We start from the raw sequence: 27,998 nt of genomic DNA, 5'->3' as shown, positions 1-27,998 counted from the left end.
TCCTGCTTCGGCATGTGGGGTAGAAGAGAGGGGCCTATCAGAGCACAGCCGGCCCCTCAGGAGTTAATTGATTTTTGAATCGCTCTCTGGCAAACCTAGAACTCCTGGAACCACAACATACTTGTTGTGCATTTAAGATGCTGTCTCCTCAGGCTGAGCTGTCCACATCTGCTTCTATGATACAGCTCACTACAAACTGCATTTTATTAACAGAGCGAGTACACTGCCAGGGGTGATGTCAACCAGATTCTATGTGGAATAGGTTATTTCAATGACTTTGGTAATAAATCTAATCCTGTTTTCCACACACAAGAAAATACTTAAAAGAGAAGTTTCCGTTTCAAAACATGAAACTGTTATAAAAACATGGTTACAAAAAGATGGCAGCCTTCGTGAGGCAAGTACCTCAAAGGCTTACTCTATAACTCTATTATTCTTTATTTAAGATAGAAATTTATACAAACATACCTCTGCCAAATCACATTCCTAAATGTCACACAATGGTCCTTTAATATGTCAGACAACTGTCAACCCAGTGAACAAAATGAAAACAAAAACAATCCACATACATTAATTCATGACTCTCAGTGTTTTCTTTGTTGTTGTTGTGTGTTTATATGATGTGACTTGTAGTTTGGCAGGTGTACGGTTAAATGCTGTCAGCTTCATTTCACAATTAGCAGCTAAGCTAGAGCTGGAGTTGTTTAAACACTCCTCATTTGGAATGAATGCTATCACCCACAAAGTCAGGGGAAATGGTAACACCGCCCCCTAGTGATAGTTTGGACAACAGCTCTTTTGTTGAACTGAACCGCAGTGAGAATCATGAGGATAGTGATGTGTATTAGATGTGTTTTATTCTAGAAGTACTGGCCTGGTTTTACAGTGCACACACACCAGCAAAGAGCTTTAGAAACAGCACTATGGGAATTCTGCCACTAGGAATTTAAATCACACATAATTCAATGAGCCAACAGTCATTAATGGAAAGCAGGGAAACTTATAGTTACACTTGTTTATTAAGAATAATTAATCAAAATGATTTCTGACAAGAGAAAAAACAGACGCTAAAGTTGAAAATGACTGAAGCTTTTATTTTGTAGTGGAGATGGAGTGAATCTCTGCTGCTGTTTTCCCTCCACATTCAGCTGTCCACTCAAACCTCTCCTAATTGGCTTCTTTCTACCAGACCCTGAGGGTCATGATTACACATTCGCTGCTCAAAAGTAACAGCTTTCATATATTTTGTTTCCTCCTGAGGTGTTGCATCTCTACCATGGTGACCTGTTAACCTTTTGTCTGCAGATGTCCACATCCAGAATACAGTCAACATCAGCCTGTAACCAGAGTTTGGGTATTTTTCCACTTATGGGATTTAAGGGTCTTAATACCTTTTAAGGACGTTGAATACATACATACACACACACATATATATATATATATGTGTGTGTGTGTATGTATGTATTGTATATATATATATATATATATATATATATATGTATACGTGGGTTTAGGTGGGGTGATTGTGGAGGCCAGGTCATCTGACGCAGCACTCCATCACTCTCTCTCTCTCTCTTGGTCACAGCCTGGAGGTGTGTTTGGGGTCATTGTCCTGTTGAAAAACATATGATGGTCCCACTAAGTGCAAACCAGAATGCTGCAGAATGCTGGTTAATAAGTGTATCTTGGATAAATACATAAATCACCAACAGTGTCACCAGCAAGCCACACCCCATACCATCACATCTCCCCCTCCACGCTTCATGGTGGGAACCACACACGTCCACTCACCTTTTCTGCGTCTCACAAACACATGGTGAGTGGAACAGATAATGTCATCAGTCCAAGGGACAGATTTCTACCGGTCTGATGTCCATTCCCTGTGTTTAGTGGCCCAAGCAATTCTCTTCTCTTCTTCTTGTTCCTCCTCAGTAAGTGGCTCCTTTGCAGCAATTCCACCTGACTTACGCTTACGTGTAGAAAATAAAGAATGAGTGAGGAGTGTCCAAACTTTTGACTGGTACCGTACATCAACATCTTTAAAGGGTAATTATTGCTTTACACACATTTTGAGAGATACAAAGCTCAATTATTAAAAAAAAATAATAATAATAAATAAATTCTCACATTCAGACTCTGATTACACACACAACTAAATCTGAATCCACCTATTTCCCATAGTATGCAAAGAAGAGCAGTTTTACCCACAATTACATCATTTCATTTATAAAGACCAGCTTTCAAATGGTTCCCGCTACACACACTAATGGATCAATGTGTGGTTTTGTCATGAGATGGATCTGAAAGCTTTTTCAGTTATCATTTCAAATGAGGCCATGCCAGTCTATTCCCTGCACTCTTATTTCATACATTCCATCTCCCCTTGTGTGATTTAACTGTTTTGGCCATACTGCTGCAGTGCATCCCAAAGTAATTAGTGTTGAGAGTGAATGTGTCTCTATCTTGCTGTTGTGGAAACAGTACCAATTGAGCATGAAGGGAAAAAAAGCTGTAGTTTGTAACCTTTAAATATACAGGAAACAAATGTCCTAACCATTGTCAAATGAGTTCACACACTGCTGAATAAGCCTTAAGTGAAGCATTTTACACCGCGACTGAGCAGGCGAGGCAGAAGAAGCACAGTGCAAGTAAAGTGAGACAGCATCACACAACACAATGGCTGAAAAAAGAAGTGGCAATGAGGTTCTGAAGTGGATTCTACTGCAAAAAAACTTGATGTTTATTAGAAGTTCAAATTCATATTTGATCACAATCACAATTTCAGCTCCACCAATAGCAATCAAGCACACTCTGAACAGCTGCATGCTTGTGTCTCTCCTCACAGCTCCAAGATTTCTGGATGCAGTCTGGACACTACTTCAGTTTCCACTAGAGATTCATCATCTGTTTAAGAAAATGTATAGTAGGCAGCAGTGAGATAGATTTTCTGTAGCTAGTGGACATTTAGCTGATTTCCAGCATCATTTTTAGGAGGTAGGTGTCATTGTTATGAGTCTGCAGGGGATATGTCTGAGATAAGGAGACGTAAAAGACAGTCCCAAATTGACACGTCCTTACAAAAACACTGATTAAAAGTGTCAATAATATGGGCATGTTTGACCATGACCTGAATTTAATTCTGAATTATGGTTAAGGTCATTTCATTAATTCCCTCCAGCAGCCTAAATTAATTCCAGTTTGTATCGATTTCAGTTTGAGGGAAGTTTGGGGATATCGATGTCAAAATTTGCAGAACGTAGTTCCTGATAAAGACCCTGGTTCCTGGGTCTCTGCTCCTGTGTTGGAACTGCAGCTTCAATCTAACCTTTCTTCTCTTTTTTCACATTTATAAGCCGAGTTGAAAGGAATAAACAAATGTAGGAGTGGCATGTGTGAAAAGCTATTGTTATGGCACAAATAAAGGGGCCTCAGAGAGAACGCTTCTTTCATTCGCTAATAAATAAGTATCAAAAAAATTACAGTATACCACTCCTTAAGTCAGACGTTTCTTCTGCTTCTCTTTTGCACTTGTATGGCAAGTTGAAAAGAATAAATAAATGAAAGAGTCGCATGTTAATCAGGAGCCATTGTTGTAACGGTACCTCCCAGTCAGGAGTTCTTTTATTCACAAATAAATAACTACAAAAATATATAGATGGCACAGGTAGTCTCCCCTGTTGTCCACGCTCTTGTTTTTCATGAAGAAATGGCAAACTTGATAGTCATCGTGTCACTAAAATCAAAGGTTCTCTCATGTTTAGCCTATTGTAAATGTTATTATTTGTATGGCTAATTTTAAATAACAAAACCAGTTTAATGGCTATACTGGTAATAAAGTGTATGCAGTGACCTGTCAAACCGGACCAGGCTATAATTTGTTTGTTTTACTGAAATTGTAAAGTGGATTTTGAAAAGTGCACTATAACACAACATAACAAATCACACACTACTGTCAGTAAGATATGTACATGTACATTTCAATAACACAGTAGTTTTTTTTAATTAATTTTATTTATATTATGTGAAGATAGGTACATGGGTTGTTGATTGGTTTTATCATTTATCATAAATGTTGCCCTCTTGGAATAGAAGGAACACAAATACTCAGGAGCTCTATGAATTAGTGGATGTGTAGAATACAACTTATACCATTCCTACCTACAATCACTGGCAATCATTACACAAATGCAACACGAACACAATGGAGGTTTACGGAGTTTTCCTGAACGCCACCATCCTTCGTCACAGGTTGTGTGGTCGCCAGATACTTCTGTGGTTTTAAATGTAAAATATGCCCGTAAGCTTGACTGTCAGGTAGTGACTTTAAAATTACCACACTATGAGTGAAACAAACACCAAATTGGTATCTAAACATTTCATGAAAATCGTGCTTTTCTTCCATAAATATCACATGTCTTACTAAATTCACAGAGGCGTGCACCAAACTCTAAAAAAATAATCTGTATCTTATCAATCAGTTTACCATTCTCGAACGTGCTAAATTAACAGCATACAAATACTTCCATCCGTTGTCAGTTTCACACACAAAGAGTCAGAACAAGCCGTTGCTACTACTTTAGTGTGTCCGAACCCCAACGTAGGAGCACCTGTATCTAGATGTGTGACGATCCTGTGAGGCTAGATTCGGGGCAAAAGTTATAGTGAGACAATTCGGTTAGTAGGTTTGCCAAGCTAGGCTAAGCTAAGCTAGCCGGTGTCTTTGCCGTTGCCAACCTGCTGTAAACTGCGATGATAGTAGCCTGACATGAGGGGGAACACGTAGCTAACGTGAGTCATTTCACATGATGGAGATGCCCGTTTCACATTAGCTTGCTCAGCTGCTAATAGTTGATGGGCGTGGGGGCTTTGCAATCACGGACGTTCTGGTCTTAACCACAACCGCCTCCTGCTACTTGCTGAAGTTCCTTGCTGATGAAGATGAGGTAGTTGTTAGCTAGCAGCCATAGGCAACACCCCGAGGCTGTGGATACATGTCTACCTCTGAACCACGGCACGAGCCACGAAAGTGAAATCTCGCAGTTCATGTTTCGTCAGGAAGTCAGTGTGGCGTCTTTTATTCCATCTTGTTCGTATCTTTTCCAACACGAGAAGAGGAATATGTCCCGATATAACATATACAGCCTGTTAGACTGGGTCTACGGCGGCGTGGACCCGAAGTTTGAGGGCAATGGGGGGCCCGAGTGCGCTGCCTTCATCGCTCCGAAGCAGCGCCTCAGTGAAAGCCTGGTCATCCTCCTCGTCTCCCTGCTGGAGATCGGTGTGGCACTGAGAAAAATAAACTTGTCAAAGGAGCTCAGATGTGTAGGGAAAGACTGCACCAGGACCAAGGAAGACAGTCTTGGGAAGAACTTGTTGCTGGTGGCCCTGTGCATGACTTTTGGAGTGGAGGTTGGATTCAAATTTGCGACCAAGACGTTGATATATCTGCTGAATCCATGCCACGTCGTGACCATGGTTCAGGTGAGGAACACAGAACACTGCAGCGCTGTCTTTCCTTTGATTACGTGCATTTGTGTGCACACCCTGGATGGGTAGTAACCGTGAGAACAACATAGTCACACTCCTTTATTCACATAACCTTTCCATACAGATTGAGTCACAGCTAAACAACAATACACTGGATAATTAGTATTTAATCTTAGATTTTACTGTGTTGACACCTATGTGATGGCCGGACCCCACCCTCTCATCCTGTGGTGAAACGCTGTCGTTGGTATTTTACAGTCACTGTTGCCTCATGACTCCCTGCTTCCTCGCACATTAACACGAATATCACATGAACTTCACAGAACTTAACTTGTAGAACACAATTGGCGCGGGATGATATGAAAATATACAATTATCCTGAGCCAAATTACGGTTCACCATTATTGAAACAATTGTAAAAAAAAGAGTGCAAACCTGTGCCAAAGTTTCCCACAGTTTCAAGACAGAGACCAAACTACACAGTAGTGTTGTCAAAGTGCAAGGAGGAAAGTTGTGGGCTTAATGTAAAGTTCTTCCTGGCTCACAAGGTAAACAACTGGGGTTTTTGGTTTGGTTTTTTAATCCTATATCTGAATTACCATCAATATCAAAGCATTGCATCTTCAACTCTCCCCCAGAATATCTCTTTCAAATCTTTTCCTAACCCGTTCAGTTATGCTGCTCACAGTTACATAGACAAATGTTGGCAAGAAACACATCCTCGGTGGAGGTGAGATATGCTTTAGACTTTTGATATGACTTTAAAAAAACACTTACTTTTGGTAAGAAACAAAACGTGTTTTTGTATCACATGGTACAAATTTGTTATTGGATAAGAATCTTAAAAAGTTTGCTGCTCACGTCTAATTGTTTCTGAAGCCGTTTATTATGTTATTTCTTGAAACATTCTTTATAAAAACACAACCTGACAGTACTTTGAAGCAAAGTGGGGGAGAGTGCTGGGTGGAGCTTCATGAATATTGCCTCATTTATCCTACCAATGGAAATTCAGCTTATTAAGACTGCTATTTCTCGCAATCTTAGTTCAGACACTTGCTTAGTTTTAGTCATGATGATTTTTTTACTCCATCACTCTCATATACAGGGGTCCAATCAAAACCTGCCTTTCATAAAACTATTGGTTATGGCTTGAGATGGTGGTCAGTGTTGTGAAAGGCTGTAAAGCTACACAGGAGCAAGCAAGTGTGAACTGGGTATAAAGCTGCACAGAAAGCCAGTAATTGAGTGATAGAGCATAGGAAATAAAGTGGGTGATATCTTTGCTGTATTGTCTTCCGCGTGTAAAGGCTGAGTAACAACCACTGCAGCAATAGGACTGTGCAGTTCTGTCCTGCACTTGTGTGTCTGACCTTCATGGTGTATGATTGAAGACTATGGGTCATGGTAACGGGTCAGTGCCAGCTGCGTTTTAATGTGTTGGATCATACGCATGAAATACGAGAAATGTGTATTGTTGATGGTATTTTACCTCTCACGGAGGTCCTGTGATAACCATTATACTTTGCTGAATGACTGGCTGTAATGAAGAATTGACTTATAGTGGCAACATGTCCCTAATGTATGTATGGTGACCAAGGTGACCGAGATATAGGACATGAGGAACTGGAAATCCGTAGGTAGGACATTCTCAATCTCTCATTTCTGAAAATTGCTAACAAGGAGGTGTTGTTTCTGTCAGCAGGGTGGCCCTGCAGGGAAGGCTTCCAGGAGTTACTTATTACAGGGAAGAAGGCCAGGGACTTGCAGGAGCTTGACTGTATGATAAAGTTAAAGTAGGTGAAACAGGAAGCATGTGCTTGGTTGAAAGTTGTTTGTGCGCTCACTGGGGCACATACTGAGGCTCACTACCAACCAAGGTTATGAGTTGCAATGTATGTTAATAACTGATAGTTGAAGTGTGATTGTTTCTGTGAGCATTTGTTTTTGTTAGTTTTGACTCACTCTCTGACCTGACTGCATCAAAATGGCTGGATCTGCACTTTGAGGGTGTGGTACGTTTTTGTTTGTCTCTTTTTTGCCTATTGTCAGGGAAGAAGAGTAATAAAATAATGTGCACACAATCAGCCACAACATAAATACGTATTGTTGAAGCAGCTGCATTACAATTATAATACATATTTTTGACTTCCATGAATCATAAAAGTACGGAGAGCAGCAAATTCTGTCTGGCGTCCGACCTGCCTCATTCATCCCAAAGTCAAAGTTAATTACAGTGGTTGAGAGACCTGTAGGCTGAATGAAGCGAGCAGGCGCTGATGGCAAACCCAAAGTAGTGAATGAAAAGACACAACGTAATTTTGTTACACGTTACAGTTACGACCTTAAGCACAAAACAAACGGGGGAGGTTTAGTGTATATACACACATGAACTGCTGTTTTCTGAGCAGCTTGCTGAGACTCGCTGCTACACCCCTGCTTACAGACACACCCATGTCTGCAGCAGCTCTCTGCACACAGAGCCCCTGTCAGGAGTATGGCTACATGTTTTTATCATATGCTAAAGGTGATGTATATCAGACATGTATGATATTGAGTCATACAATAACCATGTAGTGTAAAGCAGGTCTCGTCTGTGCACATTTAGTGGCCAGTCTTATTTTCATCGGCGAAAAAGGGTCGCTGATGAACATTTTTCTTCATAGTTTTAGGTTTTTCATCAACGAAAACACCGTACCACCACCTACGGTAACTGATCGACCTTTTTTAACCAAGGGAATAATCAGATACTCATATCCATCCCTAGTTTTTACAATCCTTTATTGTCACCTTTTTGTGTCTCATGTAATAATCATCTACGGCTGCTTTAAAGCAGGCATACTTTCACATTCAAATTGGTGGGACAGTTGTGTATGTGTATAACATACTTTTGGGGAACTATGTTTGCAATAAAGAAAAATATGAATATTACATAAGTATGAATAACATAATTTGGCGTGTTTGTCATGCATAGAGTGGTGGTGCTATCAGCAGAGTCCTTGCAAACATCAGAAACAACAGGTGAGCAACATCACTCAGGCCAAAGCAAGAAAGCGCTTCAGCTACCGTTAAAGATTTCACGGTCTGATGACTGATGAGCTGATGTCTCATATATGACAACACGGATGTCTGTTCTGTCTTCCTCCTCCGCATGGAAGCAGAGTAGTTACATTAGTACAATGATATTTGATTAATGTCCAACTGATCAATTTGATCAATTTACTTTCCTGTTACTGTCTCCTTGGAGTCTGATGGACTTGACTGGGGCTCCATAAACGCATAAATGAACTTCATCCATTCATACATAGTGTCTAAATGACTGATCACCTGCTACAGAATTCTCCTCTTTTTAAATGCATGGTGATAAATGAGCTCTTATCAGACACACAACCACCTTATTGAGTGAACTTTCTTCTCCTGTGGATCTCACTCTAGACTGAACATTGTGATTATTTAGATCAGTTATGATCAGATTTGGTCAGAGATTAGCAGTATAAATCCACAGCAATAAACTTTTAGGACTTTGTGCTTTGTCTTTGCAACGTGGTGAGAGTTTGCCTTTAAATCAAAGTACCATACTCTTACAAAGTTTCTGTATAACTGACTACACTATCAGCATTATCATTGCAGCCATATTTATCAGCAGCTGCACAACAGATTGTTCTGCTGGGTGTTTTTCTATGGTTTTTCCTCACATCCTGTGAGTTCATTATTTGGTTACAGTTGTGCATTCACTGCGAAATTGCTTGGCAGGAATGAGGAAAAGAATTGTTCAATATTTTTAAGATACAAGAACAAAATGTGAAGGAAGGTCAAGTCTGTGATGCGATACATGTTTTCCATGCAACACTGCTTTGTTTCTCATGTTTCACTTTGCAGAACTGTATCTGTTAACGTGAAAGAAGTTGGCATTATGTTTCAGCCTGCTGCACCGCCGAATGAATTTAATCATGGTCGTAAATGTTATATAGAAACTACCATTAGAGTTAACTGTGTATTTAATGCTGCAGCAACAGTGTCAAGGCTGTTTTAACTCATAACTGAGAAAAGACAACTTGATTTATGACAAACAAAGGAACTGCATTTTATCCCACATCCAAAACACTGCACAGTGTTCATATTTCTATTGTTTTTCCACACAGAGGTGCTTATTACGATGACACAATACACAATATAAGCCTTGAGGAAAAATACCTGTGTTCTTACAGAGGTCCTGTGACCAAACAATTACACACCTGGAATAAACAAGGACATTTTTTAGTCAAGTAACCATTAGATCTGTTCAGCGTTTTCAATTTTTATGGTGAAACAGGATGGTGCAGAGTGTAAAGTCAATGGAGGAATCTGTGTTAGACTCCCATTTAAGTGCCTGTAATTTGTTAAAAATGATCTCCTCTGACCATTTCACCCCAGAGTGAATTGTGTTACTAACCACCTGAATATAAACGGAAATGTTACGGTATCACACTTCCTGTTCAGCAAACATATAGAGAGGTCACGTTCACCTGCTTTGGTCCCAACTAAACTGTGTATGTGAGTCTGTAGTGGCAATAGTGTAGGAGCAGGTGCAAATTACTCCTGATAAAAGGTTGCTGAGGCTTTTTAAATATTTACGCCATTTGAGGAGGAGTTATGCTAACTATGGCTCTGGTATGTCATAGAGACATATTTTAGACATGCCAGAAAATCCCAAACAGAAGACTGGAAAGAAGCTGTTTTCATTTCTTAGGGCATACATTTCCATAATTCTCATTCATATTTTTTTTCTTTTACATGTTCTCAGCCACTTTTTTTCTAACATATAATGTTTGAAGAGGGGAAACTTTTTTGAAGTTGTGTAAGGTAACCACCCCTGCCTGCAAGCGCAAGTGATTATGTATTAGTCATGCAAGGTGGAACAGTTTTGTTTTTAATGTTCTTGACTGACTTCAAATTCATCTACTGTTTAAACAATGAGAGCATGGCTGCAGTGGCTGCAGATGACAGGAAATACCAACCCACAAAACACAGCACATCCTGATGCAGTAATAACATTTGGTAGCTTATGAAATGAGTCACACAGGAGATGCATTTATTTGCACAAAACTTTTCAAATGTTTGCTTCTGGTAATTAATCCATCTCAATGCTAATAGAAACACTAGTGGTGTCAATACAAAGTTTAAGTTGTCTGACATAGTACATATAATACAGTGTCATTTCACTCTAACTTTCTATTTTTTTTTTTTTATGACTTGGCACCACTTGCCGGTCTTTGTTGCTGGTCTACCTTTTCCATTGAAAACATAGTGGTCCAAAATGGCTGCCTCAATAGAGCTGATATAAATCTATAAGGGTCATTTGAATTGAAAAGCAACAACTTATGTAATCAGGTGACTTTTTTTTTTTTTAACAATCATTCAAGTGTAATTACTTTATTTTTATTTTCTGCCATATGTAAATAATAACTCCTAAATTCTACACTCTCAGCCTTTAATGTGTTACTGTGCAGTTTGAACTGTTAGATAGCCTAATGTTGGACTACTGTCTACAATTAGTTTTTATCTTGAGTCAGTCTCATCTGTGCCTTTTTCTTGTTTTGAAGCACAGAGTAGTTCACAGTTGCCACAGGGATGCAAGGCTTCTCTTATTATATTATTAACCTTTTTCATTTTCGTTTACTTACAGGAGTAAACACTGGGAGCACCTGAAGCATTCAATCTGTTCAGCTACTCTGATAATGTAGTTTCTCATTACTCTGTGTACTTTCTTCCACAGATCTTCCTTCTGGCCTGCCCACCAGGTAAAACCGCAATGGTTGTATTCCGGTGAGTATATTTACCTCTGACCCAGGTCTTTGTTATACTTTGTGAAACTGAAATGTTTATGTCATACTAATTATGAAAGGGCCTCAAGTCATCCATTCTGTGTTTAGGCCTGTTGTACTTTCTTGTACCCATCATGATTGCGAATCCAGAATACAAGATATAAAATGACTGGCCAGACAGACCCAAATTAATGTGCCTCCCTGATTGCAATTACGAGAACAATTCTGGAGAACAAAATGTTTTTTTGTACAGTTTTATCGTAATGAATTAACTGGGCTTTATGGGCTTCTCTCCTCAACGACTACTCTGGTCTTGGAAGTTAATTATTCAGGAGAAATGGTTCTGTGTCTTTGCCAGAGGGAACTCGATGTGGGTTTTACGCAAAAACAAATGCAAACAAACAGGGTCACTTTCACTTTGCCTGAGCCCATGGGAGTCTGTAGCTGAGTTTTATCTGAAATGGCCATAAAGTACCCGGCTAAAAATAAAATAGAGCCTCCATTATATGAAAGACTCATCGTTTTGGGAAAACAATTAAGTGAGCCAGTGCAGAGAAGTCATATTTATCCTCCCTATGAATGTACTGCACTTGTCATTAATATTTCCATTGAGAAATTGTGTATTTATTTCTGTCCTTGTTTTGGAGACCAGGTACTAACCCTAATGGAAAATTAAAAACAAAACCGAGCCAAGTTGTGCTAGAACTATATTGTGGAAAAGTGCCATATGGTGGACATGTTTACCAATTTATGTCGCTATTAATTTAGAATTATATTTAAATAGGGACAATACAGTTAACATAATTGCAATACAAAGAATGCAACTGATGTGCTGTACAGAGATTTTATAGCTATTGCTCATTTTTTGTCCCTAGTTGGGGACACCTGAAAATATTTACTGTCCTGTACCAAAGTCCATGAAGAATATTGACATTTTTATCTTGTGGTGACACAGGAGCTGCTTGTCTGCTGCTGCTGCTGCCACCACCTGAGTCACAAATAACACATTTGAATTTACTATTCCAAATATTTATTTTATAGTGATATATCAGTAATGGAAAATGCCTGTTTCTTTCACACCTTCTCCATCCAAGTATCGATTGTGACAGAGGGTGGACTTGCAAATTTGAGAACTTCATTTTTTAAACATTGACAGTGAACAGAGAAAAAATACTGGCCAAAGAGTGCAAATGATCAATAAATGTGGTGAATTTGAACGAAGCAGACTGTTTTTTCCTGGAAAAACAGTTGAAAGGCTTTCAGAGCGACGGCCGGGCTTATCTGAAGTGACACTTCTACACCACTGCTGTTTTGCCAGTGACCTCAGCTGTCACAACAGTTGTTTTTGGCTCATTTGACAAAAAAGAGCAGTCAGAGGAGTTGATGTAGGTCCTCACGTTGACACATTAACTTCTGGGTTTTATAGATGGTGGCTCCTGAAATAGGTCTTGGTTAGGGACAACATTTATACCCGTGGCTGTGTTTGAGTGATGAATGGAAGATGGAAGCAGCTGCTGAGTGTGTTTGAGCCAAAGACTAAAATCGATCTAAATCATATTAATTATGATGGATTTGGTGATTCATCAGAATCAAGATTCCTTCGTCTGATTTGTGAGTCATAGCAGTGTCAAGCCTTTCACTACATTATATGCATATATTCATTTGCATATAATGGATTTATTTTGAAGTATTTCATCCATATTTGCCTTAGTGACACAAGCTTACCAAACGGGGCAGCTCTAGTCCAGCGTCTCCTGTGTCACAGTGAGCTAAAAAAAAACACTTTCGTATCTACAGACTTTAGTGCAGGAGGGTGAATGTTTAACAGTAAAACAAACTTCAGTATCTAGCCAGGAAAGTCTGTCTAGCAGTGAGGTGAAACGTGATAAATGTATTCTTAAGAAATGATAGATTTAAGCAGGTGAAAATGTTATTTGTCCCTGCTGGCAGCCATGAGAGTAAGCGTCCACATCTCAAGCTGCTTCCTGGCTCACCAAGCACTGTCGGTACCTCAAACAATCTAAACTGTCCCTTAAATGGTTATGCTGTTATATTATCATCATCCTCATATCTCATATTTCTCCTGCGTGTTCTCAGGCTGCAGGTCCACATGTTGAATGGCGCGTTACTGGCTTTGGTATTCCCTGTAGTCAACACTCGACTGGTAAGTAAGAGGAAGTAACTACTGGAAATATGTTCGGCAAAACCTTGATCTCACTGTTCTGTTCCTGAAATGAAAAAGCGCAACATTTTCATCATTATCCACATATTTCATTTTTTTCTGACAGCTCAACATGACTGAAAGTGCTCTCCCTTAGCTTTGGTGCAATTTAAGAGACTCAGTGGTGACATTTCATCTCCTTCTTGTCAGAAGAATGAGATGTTTAAATAAATCTAGCTCTACTGGAGCATGAGTCTGTAGAACAGATTCTGACATCTCTAAGACGCAGTGTTAGACCCAAGTGGCATAAACTGTGAGTTTGATTGATGATCGAATTTTGCTTTATTTTAGTGAAGTTTGGACAGATTGAACTAAAAAAAGAAATCTGTTCTAATAGGATGATTGAAGTTCTCGCTGCACACATGTCAGCTCGTGCTTTAAAAAAGATTTCACTGCAGAAACATGACTTTTAGTCATAAATCTCCTTTTACAAACCCCATTTGCAGGAAAGTTGGGACAGTTCATTCAGTTGAACCTTTATTTAAATGATAAAAGAACAAATGGAAGATTTTCAGTGTTTTCACTGACAAGCCTAAGTGTATTTTGCCCGACCCGAGACTTTCTTGTAAGGCTGGTTTTCCACTAACAGACGAGTTAGGGTTAGTGGAACAGCCCCCAATCTCCAAGCAACAAGACATTTAACCATCACAATGAGTCAGAAGCTGTTTAAATGAGGGTTAAATTCCTGCATAGTTCTGCTTCCTTTGCCTTGTCTCAACTTTTCTGACAATGGGGTTTGTAGTAACACAAATTTATACCATAGATATGAATAATATTATTCTAGTACTGTTGCTAAACTAGTCCATTTGTTCTCTTATTTTGAATTGTATCGTCTTTTCTATTTTGTGCATGTTCCTTTGGCTCACTTAACATTCAGCTTATGTTCGCACTCATTTGTAACATGCTGTCACACCCTCTCATGATTTCCTTTCACTGGTAGTAGGACCATGGTCAAGACAAATCTGACTTCCTCTCTCTTGGGGCCAGTTTTAGAAGCGTACTGAATATAGAAAGAAAACTGAAATGAATGGGAAGTTGCTGAAATAATTACTTTACATCTTAACAAGAATAAAATAAAAAGATAAAGGATAGCTCGCACCCTATTTCCCCCACAACGGCTTTCTGGGGGAATCTGATCCTTCAAACATAGAAAGAATACAGAGAGTTTCAGTGACGCTTTCAGGAGCTTTGTCTGAAAGACGAGAGGTTCGAAGCTCATTTCTAAATGGACAAAGACCAGTTTGACCTACTTCTTATCGGTATACAATGGGTGTACCATTAAGCCCATCTCTCCTCCATATAGAGCACTTTGTGTATTTGAAAAAGGTGACTTTTTTCATCTTGTTGTGGCATCGACGCCAATGGCATCTCTCTCAAAGTAAAGAATTTGTGTGTATGAAAATGGTACATAAATACATTCATAATAAAATGAAGACACTGACCTGCTATTGAAAGAAATGTACACAAAATAGCAAATAGATGCGTTATAAATGGACTAGCTACAGTACTACCATAATGACAAGGCAGACACATTGAGCAACTAGATAGGTTTTATTTATTCTGTCAAATCTTGTTCATTCATTTTATATGATATTATGGCAGTGCTACAGAAATTCACTAGCAAGATGAGAAAATACATTTTGTTTTTTGTAAACAGTCCAAATAATGTTAAAAAAAAATTCCAGTTAAGATGCAAAGATGTTGAATTGTATCCCAAAAATGATTTTAATATTATCTGGGTTGACTGTATCATGCGGCTCCAGCTGACCGTCTCAATATATACCCATTATAGACTTGTATGTTGTTACCTGCTCCTCTGACTAAGTCTCCAAATATTGTTTATTTAGTTATTTCTAACATTGAGGGGCAGATGAACTCAGTTGCATGACATCACAGTCTCTTCTATAATCCCTTTATGTATTTATTTTATTTAGTCTTAAGAAAATTAAATACCGTCTTGGTCCTGCACAAGCTGAAATAGTTCATTTTTCTCCACAGCTGCCTTTTGAGAAGGAGATCTACTACATCCAGCACTCCATGCTGTACCTGGTGCCTCTTTACCTTTTCAGGAAAGGAGGTAGGTGTTGATCTCATTTACACCTGTGTTGACATGACCTTGACATAATGCTTACTCGGCGAGGTTATAGTCCCCGACGTGTCTTCTCTCTGTTGATGGATTCCCTTTTGCTGATTGTGGCACACGAGTTTCTGTAGGAACAACTCTTGCCGTGTCTGTTCTGCCGTGTAAGCAGTTCCTGCCCATCTACACGTGTTTATTTCTAAACATACTTATGTTGTGTGCACTGTGTTGTAAAAATATCTGCATGGGATGACTGAAGAGGACATGTAAGCAGTCACGTTGCTCTACTGTGTTTTACGTTGACCTTTGGAAAACACCTGATGTGTTGTACATCTAATAACTACAGGTAACTACAGGTAACTGACAGTTACGACTTTATTACTGTCGAGTGTGTCTGCAGTAGGCTGTATATCAGAGTGGTTGTGAGTTATTTGATGATATTATTACTGCTAGTTCAGAATATTTTCCTCTTGGTTTGTACCATCTATGAGTTTCTGCTCCTGGTCACATTAAGCAAATTCTTATATGAGATAGTTCAGATTTTCTGAAGTGTGGTTTTATGAGGTAATGACAACAAAGTCCATATCAGAAAATCAGCGCTTTTTACAATACGGAACATAAGAGTTGTCAATCATGTGCTGCTTCCACTAGTAAGAACAGTATGTCCTTTTCTTACTGTGTTTAAAAATGAGTTTTGTTTGGATTTGCCTAAGTGACACAATCTTGCTAAATGTGGCAGCAGTAGGTCAACATCTCCTGTGTTCCAGTGAGCTAAAAACTATTATTTTCTCTATGGAGTTTGGTGTGATAGTATGAGCAGTTAACAAGCTTCATTTTGTGGCTGTAAAAAGTGTTTTAGCAGCAAGTCAAAGTTGCAAGCATATTCTTGAGATATAGAATTAAGTAAGAATAGGTTTTATTAGGCAAGCCTCCATGTTACCAGTGAGATAGTGACAGTGTCTGTGCCTCGATATTCAAGGCTGCAACCTCCAAGTGTGGATTTGTCTTTGGGCTATTGTCAAAGTGCGTGACAGCTGCGTGTCATGGCCTGTCGCAGTTGTCACATGAATCGTCGGCTCCTTCACGTGCAGCCGACATTTGCCCGTTTTTGAAGGATAAGTTTGTGTATCCTTCGCGGCCGCCAACCATATCCCAGAATACTTTGCACACCACCAGCAGAGCAGTAAGGCTGGCAGTAATGCACCTTTCAATTATTTTAAAAGCGCACAACACGACACAAATCTGACTTCCACCACCTTTACGTGTGCAGCCTCTATGGTTGGGACACAGCTAGTGTTTCAAACTGCTTCCTGGATGGTGCATAAAGTCATTACCTCATGCAACCACACTTCTGAACTTGTGTTCTGTATTTATATGTGAACTTTTACCTCCAAATACCTGTAACACACCATGCTCTGCAGTCACTATCCTGCATATGATCACCACAACCTTTCTTTGTGGAATCAAGGCTGCTGGGGAGATTTTTTTAATTTTTATTTTTTTTAAATTAACTTAAATTTACATCCACATGGCAGTCGATGCATGTACAACATTTCCCCTGCAAACAGCTGCTCATGTGCCATTAGAGTCACCTTAAGGCAAACAGCAGGAGAGGACAGATGTTGGATGGGTGCACCGGGCCACCCCCAGAAGGCAACTGTGTTGTAAAATGTAAATTTATGTTAACTAGGACATAGATTGAAATAGATTTAGTAGAAAGTGTAATGAGTATATTGTTTAGGTTCATACAAAATGGTCACAAATCCAGATTTTCAGATTTTCAATGGCAGACGTCGAGTCAAGTACAAAGAGAACATCCAGGGTGTAGCACATACATGCAGAGAAAAGCCCCATTGTTCATCAGTAACATGACACTGGAGGTGGATGAAAGGAGATATTTGTGTTCCTGATTTCACTGACCAGTGGGTCCACGTTTGATATTTCCCTCTTTGAATTACTGTAGCGTAAGTATAGGAAACAGGAAAAACCAGTTTGACGCCACTTTCACACCTGTTACTGGTCTTCAGAACATTCCCCTGTATTATTGTAGCTCATTAGCAACAGGGAAGTGGACAGTTTGGAAATAGCATTTGGTTCCGTAATATTGTGTTTTGCCTAAGTAAGTTTAAACAAAAAAAATATACAATGTGTATGAAAAAAAGATTGGGGTCTGTATCAACCGATAATGTAATAACGGCCAATAGCGTTATAATTTAAATGTAATAAAACCAATAATGTAATAAATTGCCAATAATGTAATAAAGTTGTTGAGCCAATAGTGTAAAAACTTATTACGTTATCATGTTATTGGCCTTGCATTAAAATAATACTTTGATAATGTAACTGAGCCAGTATTGTAATAACTGAGGTATCACTTTATTTTATTTTCAATTTCTGGAGAGAAATTGTCATTATAAGAGACCTTATAAGAGACTTCTTTAGGAGTCAAAGTGTAAGTTACTTCAAGGGTGTATAGGTAGAGGCTCAACAATACAGATATTGAATAAAAGATATTATATAAAGATACAAATATTTAATGCCAAAGATATATTATATTAAATGATTTTTAATTCTTATTTTCATGTGTTTGTGTAGAAGTAAGCAACGGTTTAAAAACACAAATGAAGAAACTTTGTGGAAATACAATACAACTTCACATTCTAGATGATCATGTGATTTTATAATTATAAAATTAATTAATTAATATGAAGTAATATTAATATTCAGTAAAAGCCTTTTTGCTCAGGCAATAACTGAACCATCAAGCTCTATGATCATTGTATCCCTAATGTATCTGTTCATGACATATGCATCAACATATGTTTGTAAGGTGACAGACAGCAGAGAGGCTGGAAGAGATGGAGGAAGAGAGGCAGGGGGAGGTAGAGAAAGAGAGGCTGGGACAGATGAAGGAAGAGAGGCTGGAGGAGGTAGAGAAGGAGAGGCTGGAGCAGATGAAGGAAGAGAGGCTGGAGGAGGTAGAGGAGAAGCTGAAAGAGAGGCTGGAAATTGACAGGTGAGGTTAAATAATGATGGATATGTTAGTCATGAGATTCGGCACTCTTTCATTAGTTGCTTTAACCTATAACATACATATGTGTGACGTGAAATTATGATTGCTAATGTAAAAAACCGTCAACTTTCAGGAGTGCTGCCTTGGAGCACTTTTGTGTCCCCACCAATCCCAAAACAAACCTGCTCCCTTGGGGCAGACCCACACCTCCACTACATAGTCTTAGCTCAACTGTACACGGTTTAGTGTGTTTTCCATTATTATAGTAGTACCTCCTCAACGAGGGCGGAGTCATCACTGCACAACTGCATGAAACTGCTGTGACTTGGTTTGATACGCAACGCACTAAATACCCACCAAGTGATGCTGGCTGTCTCAATATCCTGTCAGCCATTTTCCTGGCTTGCACGAAAGCATTTATTGTACGTCAATCACTATAAAATAAAAATAAATAATAAAAAGAAAAAATGGTGTCCAGAAACCATTTTAATCAGAGTCGTGTCAGATAGTGACGAGTGTTTGATCTGTGTTTTCATATCGCCCTGTCCTGTTTGGTGACAGCTGGGAAAATATATCTAAAGGTTTAATCTAACAAGCGGCAGGATGTCTGGACTGTGCTGAATGAAATGTAATGAGTCATTTCTTCAGCTCCGACCCTTTTGCTGCTGCTACACATTCATCTGTCTGACTCCACTGGATTGAAATGGAGGCTCTACTCTTTATTTACCCATTGCCATGGAGAGTGACAGTATTGGCACTCCATGGAAGACACATTTGATTTTGTTTTATTCAACAGACAAACACACGGCTCTCTGTAGTTGTGAGGACACTCGTAGACATAAATGATTTGGGGGTCTAGACTGGTCAAGAGGGTGCCAATCCTGGAAAAAAAAGATTTTGTGTCCGACACCGATATCACAAACTGGAGTATCAACTGATCCCGATATTAGTCCAATACCGTCATTTGTGTAAAACATACTGTATTATTCTGTCAAAAATAACAAGATAGAGCCAGGATTAGGGTTAGTTTTAGAGATTCCCACCAAGAGCTGAAACGATTATTAATCGATTACTAGATTAATCCGTTTGAAGCTTTTTTCATGATTAAAACAAGATTTCCGATTGTTTAAGCTTCTTAAATGTGAATATTTTCTTCATTTCTTTGTTCTGGATAACAAAGAAATCATTAAACGTGAATCATGTTGGTTTGTGGACGAAACAAGACATTTGAGAACATTGTCATTTCCAGGTTTGACGAACACCAAGCAACATTTTTTCTGATATTTTATGGATTAAACGATTAATTGAATAATTGACCAATTAGATTATGAAAATAATCATTAGTTGCAGTTCTATTCCCACCCCTAACATGCATGTGCTGATGTAAACAGGAAGCAGATTCTCTCCTCTGTAGTTATTAGGCAATAGGAGATGTAATGTATAAATGTAAACATTTTCAAAACCAAAACTGGAGTCATCTAGAGTAGGTGTTGGATAAGTCTTGACCCTCAAAAAGTCCTCTGTAGTTGACCTGATAACATATCGTCACAATCTGAACCTGTTCTCGCAACCTCATAAAGCAGCACATGTTTGAGACGTGTGTGTTTGTCTCTGCAGGTGTTTACAAGCCCGAGCCTCTCGGAGACATGTGGTGGGCACTCCTCTCCACCGGCCTCCTCTTCCTCTATCATTTCCTCTTCTTGCAACTCCTTGGCCTGGTAAGATGGAGCCCTCTGCTGGGCATGAATTGACATTTCACTGTGTTTTACCAGCATCTCGTACTGTATCACTTCTTTTCATTCCAAGGAGAATGATGAGCAGTTAATTCAAACCAAGTGTGGTCAACAAACATGAATACATTTATTTATAATATAATGCTACACACTGTTCTACGTTCCTTCCTTCCTTCCTTCCTTACTTACTCTCCTTCCTCACTCACTCACTCCCTTCCTTCCGTCCTTCCTGACTCACTTATTTACTTTTCCTTCCTTCCTTACTTGCATATTTGCTTACCCTTCCTTCCTTCCTTCCCTCACTCCCTCCTTCCTTCCTCCCTTCTTTACTCAATCACTCACTTATTTAATTACTTTTCCTTCCTTCCTTCCTTCTTTACTTACATTTGCTCCCTCCATCCTTCTTTACTCACTCACTCACTCATTTCCTTCCTTCCTTCCTTCCTTCCTTGCTGTCTGACTGACCTACATACAGTATATTATCGTGCAGCTGGTTCTTTCTAACATGACCCTGTGTCTCTTGTTTCCCCGCAGGCGACCGAAGTCAATCTGAACAACATGCTGTGTCCGGCCGTGTCTGACCCGTTTTACGGGCCGTGGTACCGGGTCTGGGCGACGGGTCACCAGACGCTGCTGACCCTCGTCCACGGGAAGCTCCTCACGCTGCTGTCGCACTACACCGGCTCCGTGTACAGATACTTACTGGACGCTCTGCGTCTGCGCAGCAAGAAAGTTGACTGAACGTCGGCGAAGACACACACAGACTTGACCTTTCACTCTTTAACGCCTGCTCGTGCAGTTTACTTTAGTTTTAACATTTTAATGCATCTTTTTAAAATGTAACCGTCTCGTTTTACTGAAACACGTTAGCTGTTCAGGGCCAGTGAATCAATGTGTCACTGTTTTAATGTTATAGTCTTCTGCTTGCATCCATTACGTACCTGCGTGGAAAAAACGTAGTAGGCATTTTTTAGGCTGGTAGTTGGCAGTTAGCATGGTGGAGTTACATCCAGATCAGGCCTTTTTCTTTCTTTTCTTTTCTTTTTTTATGAGAAGAAATCTGTACGTATATGTGCATCGGTCGATATCTCACACTGCCTTTTTTTGGAACTAGGAAATCAGGAGTCATTAAAATGTCAACTGATCTGCATTTGTTACACTTTCACTTGTTTGAGAAGTAGTTATGCTTATATCTATGTTATGTTAGTGACGCCGCCATTTTATTTGTTTTATTATAGGATGGGGGCTGCTGTAAATATGTATCATTGCTTGTTTGTTTGTTTGTTTTTTGTTTGACACGTATGATCACCTCTCCGTGTAGTCGTGACTGAAAAACAAAATCGTATTTATCTTGTCCCGCCGCTTTCACTTGATTACACACATTTGTTAGGAATTCATGTATTCACTTAAAGTGGCCTCTTCATGTTTCTGTCTGCAGCCTTTTTTTCCCCCATCATTCCAGGAGACACAGGATTTATTACATTCTGGGATTATGAGGGAATTAACGGGTCTACACTGGGACATTGTGATGACCTCTGCCAAGGAGGTTGTACTTTTTGTTTTAATGTTATTTTATGGTGATGTTGGACAATTTTGGATGAATGTGGTGTCTGCCAACATAGAGCAGATGATGGCGAGATGTGTTTCGGTGCTGGGTTAACGCTTATCGTGACACTTGAAGACAATTTATCGGTCGAGGTCCTGCACTGAATCCTGAATACACTCCACCACTGCAATCTGCATCTGCAATGAGTCACACATCGGTTTCAGAAAAGAAGAAAAAAAAATACATCAGATGATCTGCATGAGGTCACTTTGAGTCATCAGTTGACTCTCCATGAAAAGAAATAACTATAATGCTGTAATTGGAATAATGTTAGTATGGTTGTAGCATTTCATATATAAGGGACGTGTTTGTCTTAACTGTAGCATATTCTGTACTTCACTGTAAAGAAGGGATAAGACATACTTTTGTATTTTTCATCAGTTCATGTGTATGTGCTGTGTTGACAATTAAAGTGAACCAGTTCTCATGTAAATGTGACATATTTTTTTGGAATTTTTTTTTTACATTAAAAACTGCAGTTTTAAATATCTATATAAATATCAATGTTATTTTGTTTCCACTTCCACAGTAAACAGCTCTTGTAAGGAAATGGAAGCTGATGAACAAGCAGCTAAAACATTAATATACAATAATAACAAGAATAAATTGTACACCTGCTTAAGTCTACAAGAATTTAACATTAGGTGGCAACATATTCTTGCCATTAGACGCCCTTTTTCAACTGGAAACAGCAGTTTGTAACCTGCTCGCTCTGCTGCACCAAAGTCCACAGAGAAAATGATGAATGGCTCATGGTGACACCAGAACTGCTGGTTTACGTTACAGAGGTTTCTTTTGGTAAGATTTGTGTTGCTCCAGTTAATCTGAGCAAAGGATTTCAAACGCACAAAGTCACAAAATAACACATGAGCTTTCTGTGGATCAACAACCCCCGTAAGCTCTGGTGTAATGTTGCTGACTTGTTACATGGACTTTAGTGAGAGTGTCTCAAAGTGGTTCCGTGTGTGGTGTGGTGTGGTGTTTTACCAGTTAGACCAGACCCAGGTGCTGGTCTGTATGCTAAGCTTAACCTCTTAAATCAAGGACCACCTTTTCCATTACTTCCTAGTACCTCTAAAACATGGGCGGAGTCATCACTGCACGGCTGTACGAGACTGCCGTGACGTCGTTTTTATACGCAACACACAAACTAGTGACTAGTGCCGCTTTCCGCAGTGCTGTCACTAAATACACCAGACTCCTCGGTTAAATGTTGTAATTTTAGACATTTTCCTTGCTAAATGTTAGAGATTAACGCAAGTTCTTCTTTAACTGATCTGCAGTTTGGCATTGTTCGGTGTGATTGTCACGTCGCTGTCATGCCCCGCCCTCTACCTCCAGCATGCAATCAGCTCACCTGCGGCGGGAGCACACCTGCTCCCAATTCACTCATCAGCCCAGCTTTTATATTCCCTGTTCCCGCAGTCACTCGTTACAGACAACGCTGTGGTAACGCCACAGGCGCTACTGAAAGATATAGTTTACGCTAGTGTTAGCGCGTTGTTTTGTCTTTTCCTGTGCTCTCCCGTGTCCATGCTGCCATTGACGCTTATCCTCACTGCAGTTTGGAACTGATCGCCCACCTCAAATACTTCCCTCACGCTTGTTGACCCCTTTCCAACCAGCCTACCTGGCTGGCTGGACTGTTTGGTAACTGAAGCCAGTGCTGACACTCTGACCAATCAGTGGCCGGCAGTCTGTCGACGTCACACATAGTCTCGGCTCAGCTGGTTTGGAACCTCGCTAGAGCAGGTCCAAAAAGCAAGAAATCTAATGACTATTAGATTTCTGTTCTCAGCAGATCCAGACGGGGTGGAACGTTTTCACTTCAGTGTCCTGAGGAGAACGTCTTTGAAACTAAAATGCCCACAGCAGCAGCAAATGAAGGAGAGAAGTAGCTGAAATGCACTGCTCTCTTTGAAAAAATATTGGTTTAAGGATTAAGGTCTTTCTTCAGCTGGTTTTAAGGATTATTTTTCAGCTCAGTGGTTTGTCGGTGAGATGAGGACATGAGCACCATAGGCAGGTCTCGTCCAATTATTCATTTGGACAGTTTAGGCCGGTTAATCTGAGGCAAAGATAACAAAGAATATTCAAACAGGTCGTCATAACTTCAATAAATGAACAAGGTAATATTTTCTAAATTGTATACAGTTTAAATCAGATGTTTCTGTTGCTGATATCATTAACATTATTTACAGAACATGCCACTTGGACAACTTTTTGTTGGACATTTCTTTGTGTGTTCAGTCACACTCCAACCTGTTTGCAGACGTCTCCCTTTACTAGTATGTCCATCTTGGCATGAAGTGAATCACTTCCTGTTTGAAGCAAGAGAATAGCCGTCAGGGTTTGTTTTTTGTAAAACTTTATTAAAACAACACGAGAACTGGCTCATTGGAGCCTGGGTGATTGTGAACCAAACACAAAAGCAAAAAATAAAATAAAATAAATTACTTTTGGACTGATTTTGGACGACGTACTATACTATGACTTTTTAAGTGATTTTGGACGACATACTATACTATGACTTTTTTGACTGATTTTGGACGACATATTATACTATGACTTTTTCAGGTGATTTTGGACTGACATACTATACTATGACTTTTTGACTGATTTTGGACGACATACTATACTATGACTTTTTCAGGTGATTTTGGACGACATACTATACTATGACTTTTTATTAGGTGATTTTGGACAACATACTATACTATGACTTTTTCAGGTGTTTTTGGACGTCATATTATACTATGACTTTTCAGGTGATTTTGGACTATATTATACTATGACTTTTTATTAGGTGATTTTGGACGACATACTATACTATGACTTTTTCAGGTGTTTTTGGACGTCATATTATACTATGACTTTTTCAGGTGATTTTGGACGACATATTATACTATGACTTTTTGGACTGATTTTGGACAACATACTATACTATGACTTTTTTGTCTGATTTTGACATACTATGCTATGACTTTTTTGACTGATTTTGGACGACATACTATACTATGACTTTTTTGACTGATTTTGGAAAACATACTATACTATGACTTTTTTGACTGATTTTGGACGACATACTATACTATGATTTTTTTGACTGATTTTGGACGACATACTATACTGTGACTTTTTCAGGTGATTTTGGATGACATACTAAACTATGAGCTTTTGTCTGTCTGTTTGAGCTTCACACTGGTGGCCAAAATAAAAAAAGACAAGATCCTCAACCTTACTGACTTGAAGAACCATGAGCAAGTGAGTCTGACACCTTGAGGACTCGAACAACACAACTTCATGGTCTGATGAAGTAGATCACCTGATTAAAGTGATTCTAATGTTTGAAAGACTCTGAGAATGTTAAATGTTGTTAAAAATATCAGCAGTGTATTGTTCTGCATCTCAGGAAGAATAGCTTCTGCTGCAACAACAAGACTGAGTTGTCTGAGAGAATGTCTGAGGTTGTCAGTTCAAGTCTTATGATAACCCCCAAGTGACTGTTCTCAAAATTCCAGTTCAGAATTCTCAAAATTATGAACTGGACGAGAAAGTTAAGTAGACCAAGTAAGTTAGGGAATCATCATCAGTGTAAATGGCTCACACTATCAGAATGAGTCTTGGATCTCTGAGGTTGTGAGTTCAACTCTTACAATCAACGGAACTTTATCCAACTTTAGAACTTCAGACCAACATAAGAATTTAAAAATACCAGCAATGTGTTGTTCTGCAGCTCAGTAAGAATAGCTTGTGCTGGAACAATAAGACTTGTATGTCAAAGGTTAGGAGTTCAAGTCTTACGGTGAACTATTTTAGGGCGATGTTCAAAGTAAACAGTCAAAAGCTCTAAGAGAACCTGAAGAAGAGAAGTTGCAGGTAGCTCAGTGGACAAGAATGCTGCTTTGAAGTCTGTAGGCCATAGGTTCAGTTCTTGTGAGGACCAGTATATTTTAAAGGTCAACATCCAAAGTGAAGATTGAAATGAGACCGAAAGTCCTGGTAGCAGTAGGATTTGGTGGTGCAGTGGTTTTATTCACAACCATGGGAATGCGTGAGTTACAAGGTGACCGGTTCGATACCACAGCCTTGCAGGTTCCATTCCGCAGCCTTGCAGGGGTGGGGCAGGGCAGGTTGCAAGAGCTGAGGTTGGAGCAGGGGCAGGTAGAGAGAGGAGAGGAGGGGCATGGCATGGCAGGGAGTGAGAGGTGAAGTGAGGAAAGGAGGGGCAGAGCAGGTAGTGAGAGGTGAGGTGAGGTGAGGAGGGGCAGGGAAGGGAGTGAGAGGTGAGGAGGGGTAGGGAAGGGAGTGAGAGGTGAGGAGGGGTAGGAAGGGGTCAAAGGTCAAATACTTTATATTACGCTGTGCAGCAAAAGGTAACCACATTAAGACACTTGGGTGGTGGTGGCCTTACCACCACCCAACCTTAATATTGACTATTGGCCTGGGGTGGGGGCGAGGGCCCCACCACCATTCCAACTGTTTTGCTTGCTGTACTCTACAGGGAGCTTGACACTCTCACACCCTGTGCAGCTCAACCTGATGCAAGGTGACACATGCTGACCACTGGGTGGTACAACTCACTTGACCACTGGGTGGTACGACGCACTCGGGGTTGGTCACCTGGTGTGCTGTGTGGTTGTGTCAGTCAGCAAGAGGTTAGGTTTGGTTCTGTTCCAGTGAACAACTGCAGGGTTGGGAACTGAACCTGCCACCTCACCTGTTGAGACACAACCTTATGGTGTGGAACAAAGCCACCACGCCACAAAGGCCGCCTTCGTCTAGGATTGCTGTCTGCTTATAATCTTGAGTTTGGATGTGGAGCTTTAAAAGCACCTGCTCCTCACAAGAACTGAACCTACGACTTCAGGATTTCACAGCAGCGTTCTTGCCCACTGAGCTACCTGCTGTTCACAGTTCTTCAGGTTCTCTTAGAGCTTTTGACTGTTTACTTTGAACACTGAACTCAAGCACTTGAGTTGATCATAAGATTTGAACCAACAACCTCAGACATACAAGTCCTGTTCTCCCAGGAGAATATATTCTTACTGAGATGCAGAACAATACGTTGCTGGTATTTTTAATTTCTTATTTTGGTCTGATGTTTGAAAGTAGTGCAGAAGTTCAGTTGACAGTAAGAGTTGAACTCACAACCTCAGAGACACAAGCCATCTTCTGATGGACTGAGCTATTTGTGCTGATGAACTTAAAGTGAATTTCTTGGTGTTTCTTAAGTTTCTCATCCATTATTAGTTTAAATTTGGCATTGTTAGAACCTGCAAGATGGCAAGGTTGTCCCAGTCCAGCAGTCGACAGGTTCTGGTCCACAACCACAGGACTGCTCTGAACATTAATTATTCAGGGTTTTTTTTTTCAGAGGTTCATCTCTGCCTCTGTCTCTGTCTCAGACACATGATGAGGTGACATACTATACTATGACTTTTTGGACTGATTCTGGACGACATACTATACTTTTTTTTAGGAGATTTTGGATAACAAACTATAGTATGACTTTGTTTGACAGTTTATATTTGGACATTTTTGACACAAACATAATCCTGTGCTGCTACATGTTAAGAATTCTCCAAATTGTATATCTATTTTCAACAAATTCAACTCAACTCACAAAGTGCTTTTACTGTGATTGTCCATCTTTGGTGACGCTAAGGTGTGCGAGTGAAATAATATTGAGAAAAAAGTTGTGTTCAACCAAATCGCTTTTATGTCCAACTGTGAAATGCAGTAAACAACTGTGACATTTTACACTCAACTTTTCAAATGAGTCATCTCAGTGGATCCTTTCAGCAGCTTGATGAATGGGAAACGTTCGTCCAGCAGGTGGCAGCATTTCAATGAGAACATGAACATTGATTCATTTCAGGTGGAGCTGCTCCTGCACAAAGCGACACTGATGTGAAGGCCATGGTATACTTTCCGTGACTTGGTACATTCCACTGTTCCCCTCTGTGTCGATATATTAGGAATGTTCCACTTTGTGTTTATCAGCCGGAGCTTCTTCTTCCACACGGAGACAGAAGCAGGACGAGGACAGCGGAG

General features: G+C 39.8%; 1 protein-coding gene across 1 annotated transcript; it reads left to right on the top strand.

The window, feature by feature from the left end:
* The first annotated feature begins 4,668 nt into the window (after positions 1-4,668).
* On the top strand, positions 4,669-22,379 carry LOC122779950 (transmembrane protein 164). Its single transcript, XM_044042659.1, has 6 exons — positions 4,669-5,481; positions 11,240-11,289; positions 13,386-13,452; positions 15,508-15,586; positions 20,220-20,320; positions 20,870-22,379. The coding sequence occupies exons 1-6, from the start codon at positions 5,044-5,046 to the stop codon at positions 21,074-21,076; spliced, it is 942 nt and encodes a 313-aa protein (XP_043898594.1). The 5' UTR covers positions 4,669-5,043; the 3' UTR covers positions 21,077-22,379.
* Positions 22,380-27,998: the final 5,619 nt, after the last annotated feature.

Source organism: Solea senegalensis, linkage group LG13 (assembly GCF_019176455.1).
Source record: "Solea senegalensis isolate Sse05_10M linkage group LG13, IFAPA_SoseM_1, whole genome shotgun sequence".
Taxonomy (NCBI): domain Eukaryota; kingdom Metazoa; phylum Chordata; class Actinopteri; order Pleuronectiformes; family Soleidae; genus Solea; species Solea senegalensis.
This window is presented reverse-complemented; position numbering and strand designations above follow the sequence as displayed.